Below are 16055 nucleotides of genomic sequence, written 5' to 3'. Positions count from 1 at the left end.
CGATATAGAACCATAGTAGTCAAAGATGCGATGGAGAGTTTGAGCATTGTCGACAGAGGCCTTACAGAAGACCAGGATGTCATCAGCATAAAGCAGATGAGTAGGGAAATGAGTTCCTCTTTGCATCTGCATAGGAATAAGGTGACCCGAAGTCACATAATTGTGGAAGAGCATACTCAAGGCATCCTCAACAATCCCAAAGAGAATAGAAAAAAGAGGATCCCCTGCCTCACTCCTTGGGAACAAGCGAAATAACCACGAAGCTGCCCATTGCAAAGAATCGAAAGTCTAGCCGATCTAAGAATGATATCAATACAGCCAACAAATCTCTCACAATAACCAACAACTCGAAGAACATTCAACAAAAATTCCCAACTCAGAGTGTCAAAGGCTTTTTTTATGTCAATCTTGCAAGCCATGTTTAAGCCACTTCCTGAACGTTTCATACAATTAATTGACACCCTCAAAACCCAACATAATGCAATCATGAATAGATTTTCCACTGATAAAGTCAAACTGATTCGGAGAGACATAGCAAGCAGCAATAATGTTCAACCGAGTAGCAAGGACCTTCGAAATAATCTTGAAGAGGAAGTTCGACATCACAATAGGCCTCAAATCAGCAACCGTACTCACCACCTCTTTCTTGGAAATAAGAATGAGAGTGTTCGCATTATGACCCGCAAGAAGATAAGATCTCTCGAAAAATGTGCGAACCGCTCTCCAAATGTCATGCTTGATCGACCAGCAGGATTGGAAGTACTTACTAGTGAAGCCATCAGGACCAGGAGAGCTATAAGGATCTATCTGAAAGACAGCAGTGATGATCTCATCATCATCCGGAATTCTGGACAACATTGCATTATGCTGATCCGAAACCAAATGATCCAGGATAACCTCAATTGCAGCAATACCCAACTGAGAAGTTTGAGAACCAGTGAAGAGTTGCGTGAAATAATCCACAATATGCTGACCAATAATCGCCGAATCATAGACCATAGAGCCATTAATCTCCAAATGAGAAATGATAAGAGGCTTCTTCTTACAACGGAGAAGAGTATGGAAAAAAGCTGTATTGCGGTCCCCATCCTGCAGCCAAGAAACCCGACTCTTCTGTCGCAAGAGCTCGCTTTTTCTAGAGAGAGCAATATTAATCTTGGCTTGCGCCAAAACTTCTTTGTCAAACAAATCATCAGTATAGCCATCAGAAGAAATGAGATTCTGAATGTCTAGAAGCTCCTGATGAGTCTCCATAATCATCATATCCATATTCCCAAGCGTGCTTTTATTCCAGATCTTGAGCCTATTTCTCAACCGTTTAAGCTTGGACATGACCCAAAAAATAGGACAAGTGATGGACAACTCCGAGTCCCAGGAACTCTGAACCATCTCCTGGAACTCTAGGTGAAGGATCCACATATTCAAGAAGCGAAAAAAACATCTCCGAGCAGAGGGAGGGAGACTACAAGCCAACACCAGAGGGGAGTGATCTGAAGTCAAATGACAGAGAGCCTGAGAATGAATCGAATGCCAGTGCGAAGCAAAATCAGCCGAAAAAAGAGCCCGATCCAGTCTAGACTCCACATGAGAAGGCATAAAGAGTCTGCCAGACCAAATGTATCTAAGACCAACAGTGGGAGCCTCGATAAAGCCAGTAGCATCAATGAAGTCACAAAAATCCTGGTAAGCAACCGTATTGGGGAGACAGTCACTACTACGCTCATGCGCACCTTTGACAGCATTAAAGTCCCCCATGAAAATAGTGTTCCCATCAATGTATTGCGGGAGATCCAGCCAAAGAACCCGACGATCCAAATGAGTGCTCGCCCCATTGACCACTGCAATCCGATAATCTAAACTCCGTCAAATACAATCAGCAATGATGGCATGCTCAGACGAAAAAATAATAGAAGAAGTCACATCCGGGTGGGTGAAAAGCCAAATATTAGAACATTTATTAACTCTAGAGTTCTGAAAACAAGGAACGAGATTGATGGACTTCCAAAACCAAGCACTTGTTTTATGAAAAGCAGACTTGGGCTCAATTAAACCCACTGCCAAATGGGAAAAAAAGCTGCAATGCTCTTTCAAGATGAGTTTAGATTCATCCGTGAGACCTCGGACTTTCCAAACTAAGACATTCATCAGAACTCAAGAAGATTTCGTGGTTGGGGGATCCCCCGCTTCCACTCGATCAGCCCAACTCTTAGAAGCCACATTACTCATGACGAGCGCACTGGATGAAGATTAACTATAGCAAAATCCCTCGGTGCTTTCCCTACCTCCCACGCTTTATACAGTTCCTCTTTAATAAGCTCAACAGATGCAGGGTTAGGAGGAACAACCGGATTTGCATGGCGAAGACGCCTTTTAATGCCATTCACGATCGGCTGAACTTGTTTCCGCCCCGTACCAGGAGGTCTACCCCTTTTCTTAGCCGGAGGCATAGGATCCGGATCTAATCAGTTCTGATTTCTAAGGATCTCCATCGTATGTTGTGCTTTCAAGTTATTCTCCAAGTAAAGCTCATATTTCCTTCTAGCCTCCACATCATCCATATGATTTCTCAAATGATTTGCAACATCAGCTTCCTCACAAAACATATCCCCACGATGGCACCCATTTGGAGAAACCTTCCCAGCCGACAACCCCCTACTATTCACCGACTTCCCAAATGACGAATCACGCTCAAGATTAGGAGAAGCTTGCCATCCATCTGTCTCTCAGCCGACTGCTCTCGCTCAGGAAAGACACACCTAGCCTGACCTTCCCTCATAGACAATTGTTCCTTCCGCGAGGGACGATCTAACCGCTGAACAGGAGAAGAATCCCGCCCAGCCAATATCTCCACATCAACTGAAGAATCCAACTCAGACTCCACCTCATTCATCTGCTCAATATGCTCATCATCCTCATGAGTAGAAGGGACCAAAAGAGCATTCAATAAATTCGGCCTATGATCAAGAATCACATGTTCATCTTCATGCTCCAAAACCACAAAATTATTCTTCGTTTCAGTGAAAGTTTGCCTAGGCTTCGATTTCCAGTTATTTCGAGGTTTAACTCCTTGAAATCCGTCATCCCCCCTACACACAGTTCACAGGAGTTTTCTTGACTGGCTTATTAGCCTCCGCAACCGGGTCGAAGTAGGGGCATAATTAGTTTGAGATCATTTGCATCTATCAATCGAATGCCCTGTAATCCTGCAATTAGAGCAATATACAAGGAGTTGCTCGAAGCTAAACTCCACATAAAATGAGTTATCCGGGCATTCATCTATAATATATTCCGGTAAAGGTAATAAAGATCAATTTCAATAAGAATCCAAGCAAAATGACCAACCTCACTCCCCTGTCGTGACACCGTCAACTTTGACAAGAGATCCAAACGATCTTCCTATTCCAGTATTAACATCTACGGTCCAATATTCAACAGGTAAGTAACATACTCAAGCATAATTAATAATAGGGGGTTCAAGGAACTACAAATAGAAAATGCAGAAAATCAAAATAACGAAACTCATATATATTTCCTAAACAACGAACTAAAACATAAAAAATAAAACTACTAGTCCCCCGAAACAAAAGCAATGTAACTCATCATCAACCTAAGTAGATGAATCCGAATCGCGTGCTTCAAGTTTAAGTTCTAAGAACCTCTCATAGAACTTGGTGAGAGGGAATGGATGGAGTATCTTTGAACTTTTCAGCATCAACCGGATTCAACAATTCTCTAGCAATTATGGTTTCAACCTCGTCCTTCCAGTCGCAGCTCCCGGTGTAGGTTTAAGTACAACATTTGCACTGTTTGTGGAGAAGCAGGGACGGTAGTCCACTCCGAAGTGATTATTCTTCGAGCTGCTTGGAGGGAGAAGAGTGTGGAGGTGTGGTTGCGGGGGGTGGAATGTGCGACAATCTCGGCGAACGTCTGGGAGAAGGAGCCATTGGTAAAAGAAAATAGTTAGGAAATGAAAAGATTCAAAAAAAAAAAAAAAAAACTATGAGGTGAATAAACAATGGAATCAAAGATACGTATATATAGAGAAGAAAATTTAGGGTTTAAAATGGAATGTTAATATAGTAGAAATTTAGAGATTTGATTCAACTGTTACGGAGATTTTAAATTAGAACAAATATCTCATTTTCTTTAGAGCACTACACTATGAGAAACCATTAGTTGCTAATTATCTAATCCCATAGTCCCTCCGTCCACAAAGAAACCACACCACACCAGATAAATTTATTCTTCTTTTTTTTATTAAAAAAAAACTTCTTTCACTTATCTTCTTTATTCCGAGGATCGATTAATGTCATCTTAAATCATTTTGTCAGCTCCAATTTTATATGAATTTTAGAGTTTGTCATTTCATATTATTATTTATCTTTTTAATACCAAATCTTTAGAGAATAAATAATAAGCATCCAAAAACAAACGCGAATAACATACTCAAGCTTAATTAATAATAGTGGGTTCAAGGAACAACAAATAGAAAATGAAGAAAACCAAAATAGCGAAACTCATATATCCTAAACAACAAACAAAAACACATAAAAAATAAAACTACTAGTCCCCCGGAACAAAAGCAATGTAACTCGTCATCAACCTAAGTAGATGAATCCGAATCGCGTGCTTCAAGTTTAAGTTCTAAGAACCTATCATAGAAGTTGGTGAGAGGGAATGGATGGAGTTTCTTTGAACTTTTCAGCATCAACCGGATTCAACAATTCTCTAGCAATTATGGTATCAACCTCGTCCTTTCAGTCGCAGCTCCCGGTGTAGGTTTAAGTACATCATTTGCACTGTTTGTGGAGAAGGAGGGACGGTAGTCCACTCCGAAGTGATTATTCTTCGAGCTGCTTGGAGGGAGAAGATTGTGGAGGTGTGGTTGCGGGGGGTGGAATGTGCGACAATCTCGGCGAACGTCTGGGAGAAGGAGCCATTGGTAAAAGAAAATAGTTAGGAAGTGAAAAGATTCAAAACAAAAAAAAACTATGAGGTGAATAAACAATGGAATCAAAGATACGTATATATAGAGAAGAAAATTTAGGGTTTATAATGGAATGTTAATATAGTAGAAATTAAGAGATTTGATTCAATTGTTATGGAGATTTTAAATTAGAACAAATATCTTATTTTCTTTGGACCACTACACTATGAGAAACCATTAGTTGCTAATTATCTAATCTCATACTCCCTCCGTCCACAAAGAAACCACACCAAACCAGATAAATTTCTTCTTCTTTTTTTATTAACAAAAACTTCTTTCACTTATCTTCTTTATTTTGAGGATCGATTAATGTCATCTTAAATCATTTTGTTAGCTCCAATTTTATATGAATTTTATAGTTTGTCATTTCATATTATTATTTATCTTTTTAATACCAAATCTTTAGAGAATAAATAATAAGCATCAAAAAACAAACGCGAATAACATACTCAAGCTTAATTAATAAATGGGGGTTCAAGGAACTACAAATAGAAAATGCAGAAAACCAAAATAACGAAACTCATATATCCTAAACAACGAACAAAAACATAAAAAATAAAACTACTAGTCCCCCGGAACAAAAGCAATGTAACTCATCATCAACCTAAGTAGATGAATCCGAATCGCGTGCTTCAAGTTTAAGTTCTAAGAACCTCTCCTAGAACTTAGTGAGAGGGAATGGATGGAGTATCTTTGAACTTTTCAGCATCAATCGGATTCAACAATTCTCTAGCAATTATGGTATCAACCTCGTCCTTCCAGTCGCAGCTCCCGGTGTAGGTTTAAGTACAACATTTGCACTGTTTGTGGAGAAGGAGGGACGGTAGTCCACTCCGAAGTGATTATTCTTCGAGCTGCTTGGAGGGAGAAAATTGTGGAGGTGTGGTTGCGGGGGGTGGAATGTGCGACAATGTCGACGAACGTCTGGGAGAAGGAGCCATTGGTAAAAAAAATAGTTAGGAAATGAAAAGATTCAAATACAAACTATGAGGTGAATAATACGTATATATAGAGAAGAAAATTTAGGGTTTAAAATGGAATGTTAATATAGTAGAAATTTAGAGATTTGATTCAACTGTTATGGAGATTTTAAATTAGAACAAATATCTCATTTTCTTTAGAGCACAACACTATGAGAAACCATTAGTTGCTAATTATCTAATCTCATAGTCCCTCCGTGCAAAAGAAACCACACCAAACCAGATAAATTTATTCTTCTTTTTTTTTTTATTAACAAAAACTTCTTTCACTTATCTTCTTTATTCCGAGGATCGATTAATGTCATCTTAAATCATTTTGTCAGCTCCAATTTTATATGAATTTTAGAGTTTGTCATTTCATATTATTATTTATCTTTTTAATACCAAATCTTTAGAGAATAAATAATAAGCATCCAAAAACAAGCGCAAATAACATACTCAAGCTTAACTAATAATAGTGGGTTCAAGGAACTACAAATAGAAAATGCAGAAAACCAAAATAACGAAACTCATATATCCTAAACAACGAACAAAAACACATAAAAAATAAAACTACTAGTCCCCCGGAACAAAAGCAATGTAACTCATCATCAACCTAAGTAGATGAATCCGAATCGCGTGCTTCAAGTTTAAGTTCTAAGAACCTCTCGTAGAAGTTGGTGAGAGGGAATGGATGGAGTTTCTTTGAACTTTTCAGCATCAACCGGATTCAACAATTCTCTAGCAATTATGGAATCAACCTCGTCCTTCCAGTCGCAGCTCCCGGTGTAGGTTTAAGTACAACATTTGCACTGTTTGTGGAGAAGGAGGGATGGTAGTCCACTCCGAAGTGATTATTCTTCGAGCTGCATGGAGGGAGAAGATTATGGAGGTGTGGTTGCGGGGGGTGGAATGTTCGACAATCTCGGCGAATGTCTGGGGGAAGGAGCCATTGGTAAAAGAAAATAGTTAGGAAACGAAAAGATTAAAAAAAAAACTATGAGGTGAATAAACAATGGAATCAAAGATACGTATATATAGAGAAGAAAATTTAGGGTTTATAATGGAATGTTAATATAGTAGACATTTAGAGTTTTGATTCAACTGTTATGGAGATTTTAAATTAGAACAAATATCTTATTTTCTTTAGACCACTACACTATGAGAAACCATTAGTTGTTAATTATCTAATCTCATACTTCCTCCGTCCACAAAGAAACCACACCAAACCAGATAAATTTATTCTTCTTTTTTTATTAAAAAAACTTCTTTTACTTATCTTCTTTATTCTGAGGATCGATTAATGCCATCTTAAATAATTTTGTCAGCTCCAATTTTATATGAATTTTAGAGTTTGTCATTTCATATTATTATTTATCTTTTTAATACCAAATCTTTAGAGAATAAATAATAAGCATCCAAAAACAAACGCGAATAACATACTCAAGCTTAATTAATAATAGGGGTTCAAGGAACTACAAATAGAAAATGCAGAAAACCAAAATAACGAAACTCATATATCCTTAACAACGAACAAAAACATAAAAAATAAAACTACTAGTCCCCCGGAACAAAAGCAATGTAACTCATCATCAACCTAAGTAGATGAATCCGAATCGCGTGCTTCAAGTTTAAGTTCTAAGAACCTCTCATAGAACTTGGTGAGAGGGAATGGATGGAGTATCTTTGAACTTTTCAGCCTCAACCGGATTCAACTATTCTCTAGCAATTATGGTATCAATCTCGTCATTCCAGACGCAGCTCCCGGTGTAGGTTTAAGTACAACATTTGCACTGTTTGTAGAGAAGGAGGGACGATAGTCCACTCCGAAGTGATTATTCTTCGAGCTGCTTGGAGGGAGAAGATTGTGGATGTGTGGTTGCGGGGGGTGGAATGTGTGACAATCTCGACGAACGTCTGGGAGAAGGAGCCATTGGTAAAAGAAAATAGTTAGGAAATGAAAAGATTCAAAAAAAAAAAACTATGAGGTGAATAATACGTATATATAGAGAAGAAAATTTAGGGTTTAAAATGGAATGTTAAATTAGAACAAATATCTCATTTTCTTTAGAGCACAACACTATGAGAAACCATTAGTTGCTAATTATCTAATCTCATAGTCCCTCCGTCCAGAAAGAGTGTGTGGTGGAGTGGAGGGCACGAGTTTTAATAAAAAGGTTAGAAGATGTGATTTTATTGTTAAAGGGTAGTATAAGGCCCACCAAATTGTAGTAAAGGGTGAGTATTGTGTAAATAATTGAGTCTGAATTAATGAGGTTTAAAATATAAAGTAGGTTTCTAAAAAAGGAAAATACACAATCTTTGTGCACGGACGAAAATAGTAATAAACATATAATCTTTGTGGACGGAGGGAGTATTTATCAAATTCTAGCTTGCCGTTGTGAATTCAAATTCCTCCAATATTAAAATGAAATTATTTTGAAATAGTTCAATTGTAAATGGCGGTTGCAACCAATTTGAGTAGTATGAGAAGAGCGAAAAAAAAAATATAATTGAACTCATGCGAAAAAAAAATACGATTGTAGTGCTCCGCCAAATGCTCGACGAAATGCCCCAAATACAATAAAAAAGTTAAACGACTATTTCTAAGTATTAATACTTTGATAACAATGAACTCATGCGGATGCCACAACATTTGAATCCTACATTGCTCATATGCAATTTTTTTTTATTCTCAAGACTTTTTTGTTTGGTTCTCATTTCACTGAAACTAAAGATGAGAAATAAGGCAAAGAAGACACATGTTTTGTCCAAGCAAAAGACTTCCAGCAAGACCAACGCAATGAACTTTAATCACCATCTCATGTTTAGTTGAATTTAAAATTAATTTGTTATGATGAACCAAAGCAATGAACTTTAATCACTATAAATGAACCAAAGCATTGAACCAGCTCGAATCACTTTGACAACAACAAATTGAAGTTAAATGGCATGAAAATATAATTCATCAATTTATATAGCTAGAACAGAGATCGCTAATATCAATTAGACATAAAAAGGTCTCTTATCTCATTTCAAAATATAATTCATCAATTTATATAGCTACAATAGAGATCACTAATTCTAATTTAAAAGCAAGTCCATAACAAAATAATAAGTCCAGTCATGCATATACGAAAAGAAAAATAGGTCCTTGTTCCTTACTACAGACTTGAAATAATAAAAAGCAAGACCATAACAAAATAAGAACAATCCAGTCTAGCCATCCAAATAAAAGCAACCAAACAAAACATATACGAAAAAAAAAAAATAGAACCATAAACTACTTGTTTTAAGAAACTAGAATCCAGTCTAGCCATGCATCAATAATAACCATAAACTATTTGTTTCAAAAAATCATAAATTACTATCAAAATAGAACAATGCAAAACCAAAAGAAACAACACCATCTAAGTTTCAACCACGGCCCCTTTTGCCAACTCCTCTAGATGTGAATGTGTTTTTTCTTGGCCTTCCTCTACAACGAGTGATAGAAAGATCACGTATACGAAATCCCGAGTTGGTTCCTTCTAAATTCTGGACAGAATCAAATGTACTACCAGCCATCGGATTCCAGTTCGCCATCTTATTTTGCATCTCTTTACATGTATCTTTGATGTAGTTCATATACTCGGGGTTCTGGAAAGCCATATCTGTGCATTTTAAGAATTCCTTTTCCACTTCTTGAAACAATTTGTACTTCTCTGTCATGTGAGGATATCCACTTGCAAAAAAGATACTATAATGCGGCCTATAAACATCCTTCCGTCATCTTCTTAGTATGTATCGTTTGTTCATCGATTCAACATTTTTGTAACATAAAACTTACAGTATATGAGTGCACAAGATTCCTTTAAACTCGAACATACATCAATTTCACTTGATATACTTCCTACCCGGACGATACTCCACGATGTAAGTATACTGCTTATGAAACCGGTTACGCAAAATGCACGTCTCCAAGACCTCGTACTTCTCTACTCCAACTGCATCGTCTTCTCCGTCATGAATAACCTCTTGCACATTGCAATTAGATATCAATCGGACTTGCTCTTGAAATATAAGAAGTATATTACGAGTGTACACAACTAAAAATTGCTCATCTCATTTATAACTTGATACAGGCCTTAAGATCACACATTTAGACTCAAAGTCAGCCTTCATCTCCTTCATGATTTTATCAGTAACAACAACCTCATACTGTTCCACAAATCTTTTCAGCGCACTCCTTGAATTGATATAACCATCAAAAAAAGCGTGCATAGACTCGCTCATTTGAGTCGACACCATTCCAACCCAAAACATATGATTCAAGTATATGGGGACCCAATATTCTCTTTGACTAAATAGATCCTTAAGCCACTTATTATTTCCAAGATCATGTTCAGTCAAGAACTGATTCCATCCACCTTCAAAATCAGCAATACTTAAGCTATCATATACCACGCTGTAGAAATCAGATACACATTTTTTCATATCTGCCACCCCTTTGAATTTGTTAGATGTCTTAGTCGCAATGTGCCATAGACAATATCGATGGACAGTGTTTGGCATAACTTCCCTCACAACAATTCCAATACTTTCACATTGATCTGTTAAGATTGTCATAGGATAAACGTTATTCATTGCTACAATCCAATTTTTGAAAAACCATTTAAACGATTCGTCAGTCTCATGTGACAATAATGCACATCCTAGTAAAATCGACTGGTTGTGCTGGTTAACTCCCACCACTGTTGCCAATGGCATTTGATATTGATTGACAAGATAAGTCGTGTCAAAACTAATGACATCGTGAAATTCCTCGTAAGCAGCTCTACTACGTGGATGAATCCATATAACGTTTTGGAGCCTGCAATCATCATCAACATCCATTAAATGAAAAGAATTCTTGTCATTGGTTTGTAACCTTAGAAACAGCTGTCGAATTGCACCAGCATCCCCTACACCGAGTCTCAACCTTCTTCTCTGAACAATGTAGTTTCGACAATCTTTTTATGTTGCTCCTAAATTTTGTGGACCACTAGCCAAAGCTTCCATTAGTCTTATATTCTTACACGGTTGTACACCTCCGATATCTTGAAATTCTAACTGTATCTTCATGCTCATAGGAAGATATCGATGGCCCGACATAAAACTAGATAAACTCGGATCAAGTTCGTGATTGTGGTTTGCATGCACAGTCGAAATCACCCAACGACCAGTTTCACGTTTTATAGCATTTACACGAGCAGGACAATTGATTTTTTTTTTTTGTATATTTCATAACAATTCCTTCCGGCCCCTATTACAAGATATCATGAAATACTTATCATTCTTTGAATTTCGAACTGAAACGCCAAAACCTTGTACCTTTGCAAATGTTTGATAGGCTTCAAAAAGACTTTCTTTATAGTTGAACTCCATGCCGGATCGAGGTCCATGCTCCAACATCTCATCAAATGGCTATGGACTGTTAGTATCGTCGTCGATTGTTTCATCTTCAGTATTAGTACCAAACAATTCATAAATACGATCATCAACTTCTTGTTGTTGAGCCATGTTTTTTTTTTTTTTTTTTTTATGAAACTCACAGTTTTGAAGGAAATTAGAAGTGTTAATTCACGTATTCAATCTCATAATTATTAAGTGATTTTAATTTGGGATGAAGATAGAAAGATGAATAGTTTATTTTTTAATATCTTTGTGAGATTTTTATGCCTTTGAGACTTATCTTTGGAAGCATAAAATTTGATATTGTGGCTACCGTATAATTGATATTATGACTCTCATTTCCTTTTCAAGAGCTTTGATATATTTGAAAATTGATATTATGGCTCCCATTTCCTTTTCAAGAGCTTTGATATATTTGGAAATTAGAATCATTCAGTTGACGTTTATAAAACTAAACAATATATATTAAAATTAATTAAAGGGCATGTTAGTCATCAATTATTTCCAAAAAATTTCATGGGTATTATGGCAGCCATAATTATGGCTCCATATAATTTCCCTTATTTTTATTAGTGAAAGAATGGATCTAAGAAAAGAAAGTGCGCACTCTTATGCGACGTACTAAAATAACAAAAAAAATGTACACTCTTATGGAACGAAGTGAGTACTTAAAATCTTAACGACGGGCTAATTTGATCGATCAAATATTGTTATTGATAGTGATTTGGCTCAAAATCATCGAGATATAATTCATCCATTGAATTCATAGACGATAGACGAAATATTTATCACCTCTAAGGGATTAAATCCCGAGTTATTGCGAAGTAAAAAACCGATGGGATTACGAAAGTAAATATTATTGCATTTAATGCTACTGCACTATTACTTTTCTTACCGTTGAATCATGAGTATAGCTCACATTTACTTTTCTTACCAGTTTTCCAAAAAATAAGAATGGAGAAGGTAATATCTTCAATTTACTTCTTTTTTTACCGTTAAATCATGAGTATAGTTGTATAAATATAGGGAACCACTATTATTCTCTTATACCAATTTATTTATTGATTATCGTCCTAATTGTCCGAGCAAAAAAAAGTTCACATTGCAATTTGTAAATTCTGAAGGTAGGAAACCGTTTTGGAACTCCCCAAAAAATTCACAAAAATTTAAGATTGTTGACATATTTGAAATCGACAATGTTCAGGAGAGATTGAATGGTTTGACAAATATTATGTATCAAAAAATAGATTTTAGATAACATAGATTTGAACGTGTTGTAGAAGATTTTGCAAGTAAAAATGTTTGACGAAGTCATTTTTATAAGTAATGGACATTTTTTCTTTTTCAATGTATTGAGTACGATAATATATTAGGGGTTCATTTTAATAATTTCGCTCAGGGCCTCATTTTTATTAGGATCGGCCCTGCTAGAGCATCGAAGCAACATATATCTTTAATGTTCCTTGCCTTATTATGTGGTTTGGATAGAGAGGAATAACTATAAGCACAAGGTTATTCATTTTTGTATTTCTCATATGATTTGGAAGGCTACTCATCACCTCTACCTTCTGGTTGCAGTAGGAAAGCTCACCGTGGTTCATTAGGGTAGATGTTCCCCTTAAGCATATTTTATGATAAAAGTTTCTCATATACAGAGGGTGTTATGTTCTATGATAATTTTGTGGCATCCTCTTCATATTCATTGGATAAAATTGAACATGGATGGTTCTTTTGATCCTCATACTCAAGGAGCAGCAGGTGGTGGATTGGTCTATGTCTCGGGATCATTATGGTTCTCTTCTCACATGTTTAGCTTTGAGGTAGATTTTTCAACACTTTTTTTAAAGATCTTTTATTGGGGATGAATTTTTATTTTCATATTTAGGTTGAAATAGATGTTATTTTGTTGTTGTTACACATTTATCTTCTAGGCAGCATGGTCCAATGAGTGTACGTCATATTATAGCGCAGATTCGAGCACTTCTTCAGCACCAGTAGGTTCGATTTACCTATATTCACAAGAGAGTAATTGGCCCGCAGATTTCATGGTGAGCATGGGTGGTCATCAAACTCCTGCTCTAACTATCTTTGATCATGTTTCAACTCTTATATATTTTTTGGTTCTCATTAGGATTGGGGCGAGGCACGACAAGGGCGGGGCGAAGAGGAGGCACGAAGGGGGTGGGGGGTCTTGATTTGGTCCGTTTATCAAAACACCAACATCCATTATAAAAAAAACCAACAAAATTCAACCTAAATGAACATTAAAATAGGTATTGGACAAAAAGTTCTTCTCGGAGGTGACAAAAAGTTCTGTTATATTTATTCTCGGAGGCGCATTGGACATGCCCTAATATCATGACCATCACCTAGACAATTGCTACATTTTTTTCCTCCGGCGCCTCCGGCTCAGTTGTGCTTCATCCGTATTATGAGAAGGTTATTCATCCTCTGTTTCTTGAAATGAGATATTCAAATCTCCACCACCCATGGGGATATATATTGTGCATGTTTTTCTATTGTGTCTAGTTCCATTACACTTAGAGCACACTTGACGCCGTCGTGAGGTTAGTCCTTCAACTGTTGACCGAGCACGACTCATCTTTGGACATCAAGCCTGACGTAGACTCTTAGGAGGACTACAATAGATTGATGAGATCTCCACTGGCACATTCCATTTATCTGGATGTGGTATTGGACTAACATGTTCGACATAAGTTTGTCTCAACTCATGTTGTTTGAAATATTTGTGTACGAAATCGTACACAGACAAACCATTGCATGCCCGCCTGATAAAACAATATTATTTTGTCTTAAAATGAATTTAAAAGAAATTATATAAAATAAATTTATTATACCTTATAGCGGCAACCACATGCTTGCATGGAATTTTATCATCATCAAACTCTCGACAGTCACAAGTCCAATTCTGAAGATCGACTTGATATTGTTGATTATCTTCTTTTACTTTATACACATATATGGTGGTGACTCGAACAGTAAGAGAGAGACTTTCTTGCACAAAATTAGAAAGCTTGTTGAAAGTAGACACCGTCAACACATGATCTCTCGATTATGCCGTTGTACGTCGCTCGTCAAACCATTCATCCAAAAGTGTGCGAAATGATTAAAGTAAGGAGCACAATGGTAAACGCCTAGCCCACCACAACAAAGAGTTCAAACATTTAGCTGCATTAGAGGTCAATAATCCATAGCGTCGTACCGGACACTTTGACCTAGCCCACATCTCCGGTCCAATTTGAGAAAGTCGCCGGTGAGCTCCATCAGGACTTGCGTCGTGCGGTAATGAAGAGAACTTTTTAAACTTTTCGTGACGAAAAGAATATGCTACTTCGTAGAAGACCGTGGCCCCTGTCTTCCTATAAGGTGTCAGAATTTTCAACAGATGGTGATAACACAATCCATGGAATGCATTTGGATACACGGCTTGAAATGCATTCCTAATGCTCTTATGTTGGTCACTCACAATTAATAAATCTTCTGGAGGATTGTAGCACTGGCGTAGGTTATAGAGAAAATAAGTCCATGACTCGTCGTTCTCTATCGGACTGAGGCCAATTGCTAAAGGAAACAATTATTCGTTCCCATCATTTGTCATAGCGACAATTAACACTCCTCTGTACGTTCTTTCCCTTGAGGTGGGTCCCGTTTATTATAATCACCGGTTGAAGATACTGCTCAAATGCTCGAATACTTTGTCTGAGGGCAACAAACATGTGGCAGAACACTCTCTCATGAGTCGTCTGCAAATCATAAACAATACCTGGATTACGTTGTTTCAACAAATACAGATACGACGAAAGCCATTGATATGACATGTCGGAGACACCATACGTTCTCTATATCGCCAGCTGCCTAGTTCGGACTGCGAAGCAATATAGCATTTCAACGCCATATTTACTATGCATCTCAACAATCATCTCCTTTGGCCTCAAAATGATCTTCTCATTGATTAATTTTTTAGCAAAATAATATGCAGCAACCTCGCCACTCACAGATCGTGTTGTAGTAGCACGATTCAAATCCACCTGACATGTGTGATCCCATGTCAACTTACTAATCCTCCAAATAGTTGCACCGTCTACTGCACATAATCAAAAAGTGTAATTCTTTCTACCACTCATATAGATGTACACTACACGAGAATCTGCAGAACTATCGATTGCACACTCTAAGTAATGCTCTAAATGATATATTCCTACAGCTATCCTCAACTCTGTCTCGGATCAAAATATGGCCCCTAACTCGAGCTTAACAAAGACTGGTGGAAGCTGCTCTTCACACCCCAACGGTAATATGCTGTCAAAGTTCGGAAATGGAATAATCCAATTGCACGAGGAACGATCATGCTCAACATCGCTTGCAAACTGTCGATCCGATGAAAAATGTCGCTGCCCCATAAGCCTATCAATTATGGTGGTTGTCTAGCCCAAGCAAATAATTATTCTTTCATTTAATCAAGCAACTCTTTGCGACAATCTTACACTTCACCTTCAGATGTAGACACTGCTTCATCTTCCTCATAATCCTCATCGAACTCATCTTCATCATCTTCCTCATGATACGACATTCTTTGATCATGATATACACCCGAAGTACTACCTCTCATAGTGTTACGTCTCACATTAATCTATATATTAAACTATATAGGAGGA

At 37.1% G+C, this 16055-nt stretch overlaps 2 protein-coding genes across 2 annotated transcripts; both read right to left on the bottom strand.

Moving 5' to 3' along the window:
• Window positions 1-450: 450 nt before the first annotated feature.
• LOC130990559 (uncharacterized) lies at window positions 451-1755 on the bottom strand. The gene has a single exon (XM_057914781.1). The coding sequence runs from the start codon at window positions 1753-1755 to the stop codon at window positions 451-453; it is 1305 nt and encodes a 434-aa protein (XP_057770764.1).
• A 904-nt stretch (window positions 1756-2659) lies between these two features.
• LOC130990558 (protein FAR1-RELATED SEQUENCE 5-like) lies at window positions 2660-10821 on the bottom strand. Its single transcript, XM_057914780.1, has 3 exons — window positions 10062-10821; window positions 9872-9998; window positions 2660-3086 (listed from the first exon to the last, which is right to left on the bottom strand). The coding sequence occupies exons 1-3, from the start codon at window positions 10819-10821 to the stop codon at window positions 2660-2662; spliced, it is 1314 nt and encodes a 437-aa protein (XP_057770763.1).
• Window positions 10822-16055: the final 5234 nt, after the last annotated feature.

The sequence above is a fragment of the Salvia miltiorrhiza genome, chromosome 6 (assembly GCF_028751815.1).
Source record: "Salvia miltiorrhiza cultivar Shanhuang (shh) chromosome 6, IMPLAD_Smil_shh, whole genome shotgun sequence".
Lineage (NCBI taxonomy): Eukaryota > Viridiplantae > Streptophyta > Magnoliopsida > Lamiales > Lamiaceae > Salvia > Salvia miltiorrhiza.
This window is presented reverse-complemented; position numbering and strand designations above follow the sequence as displayed.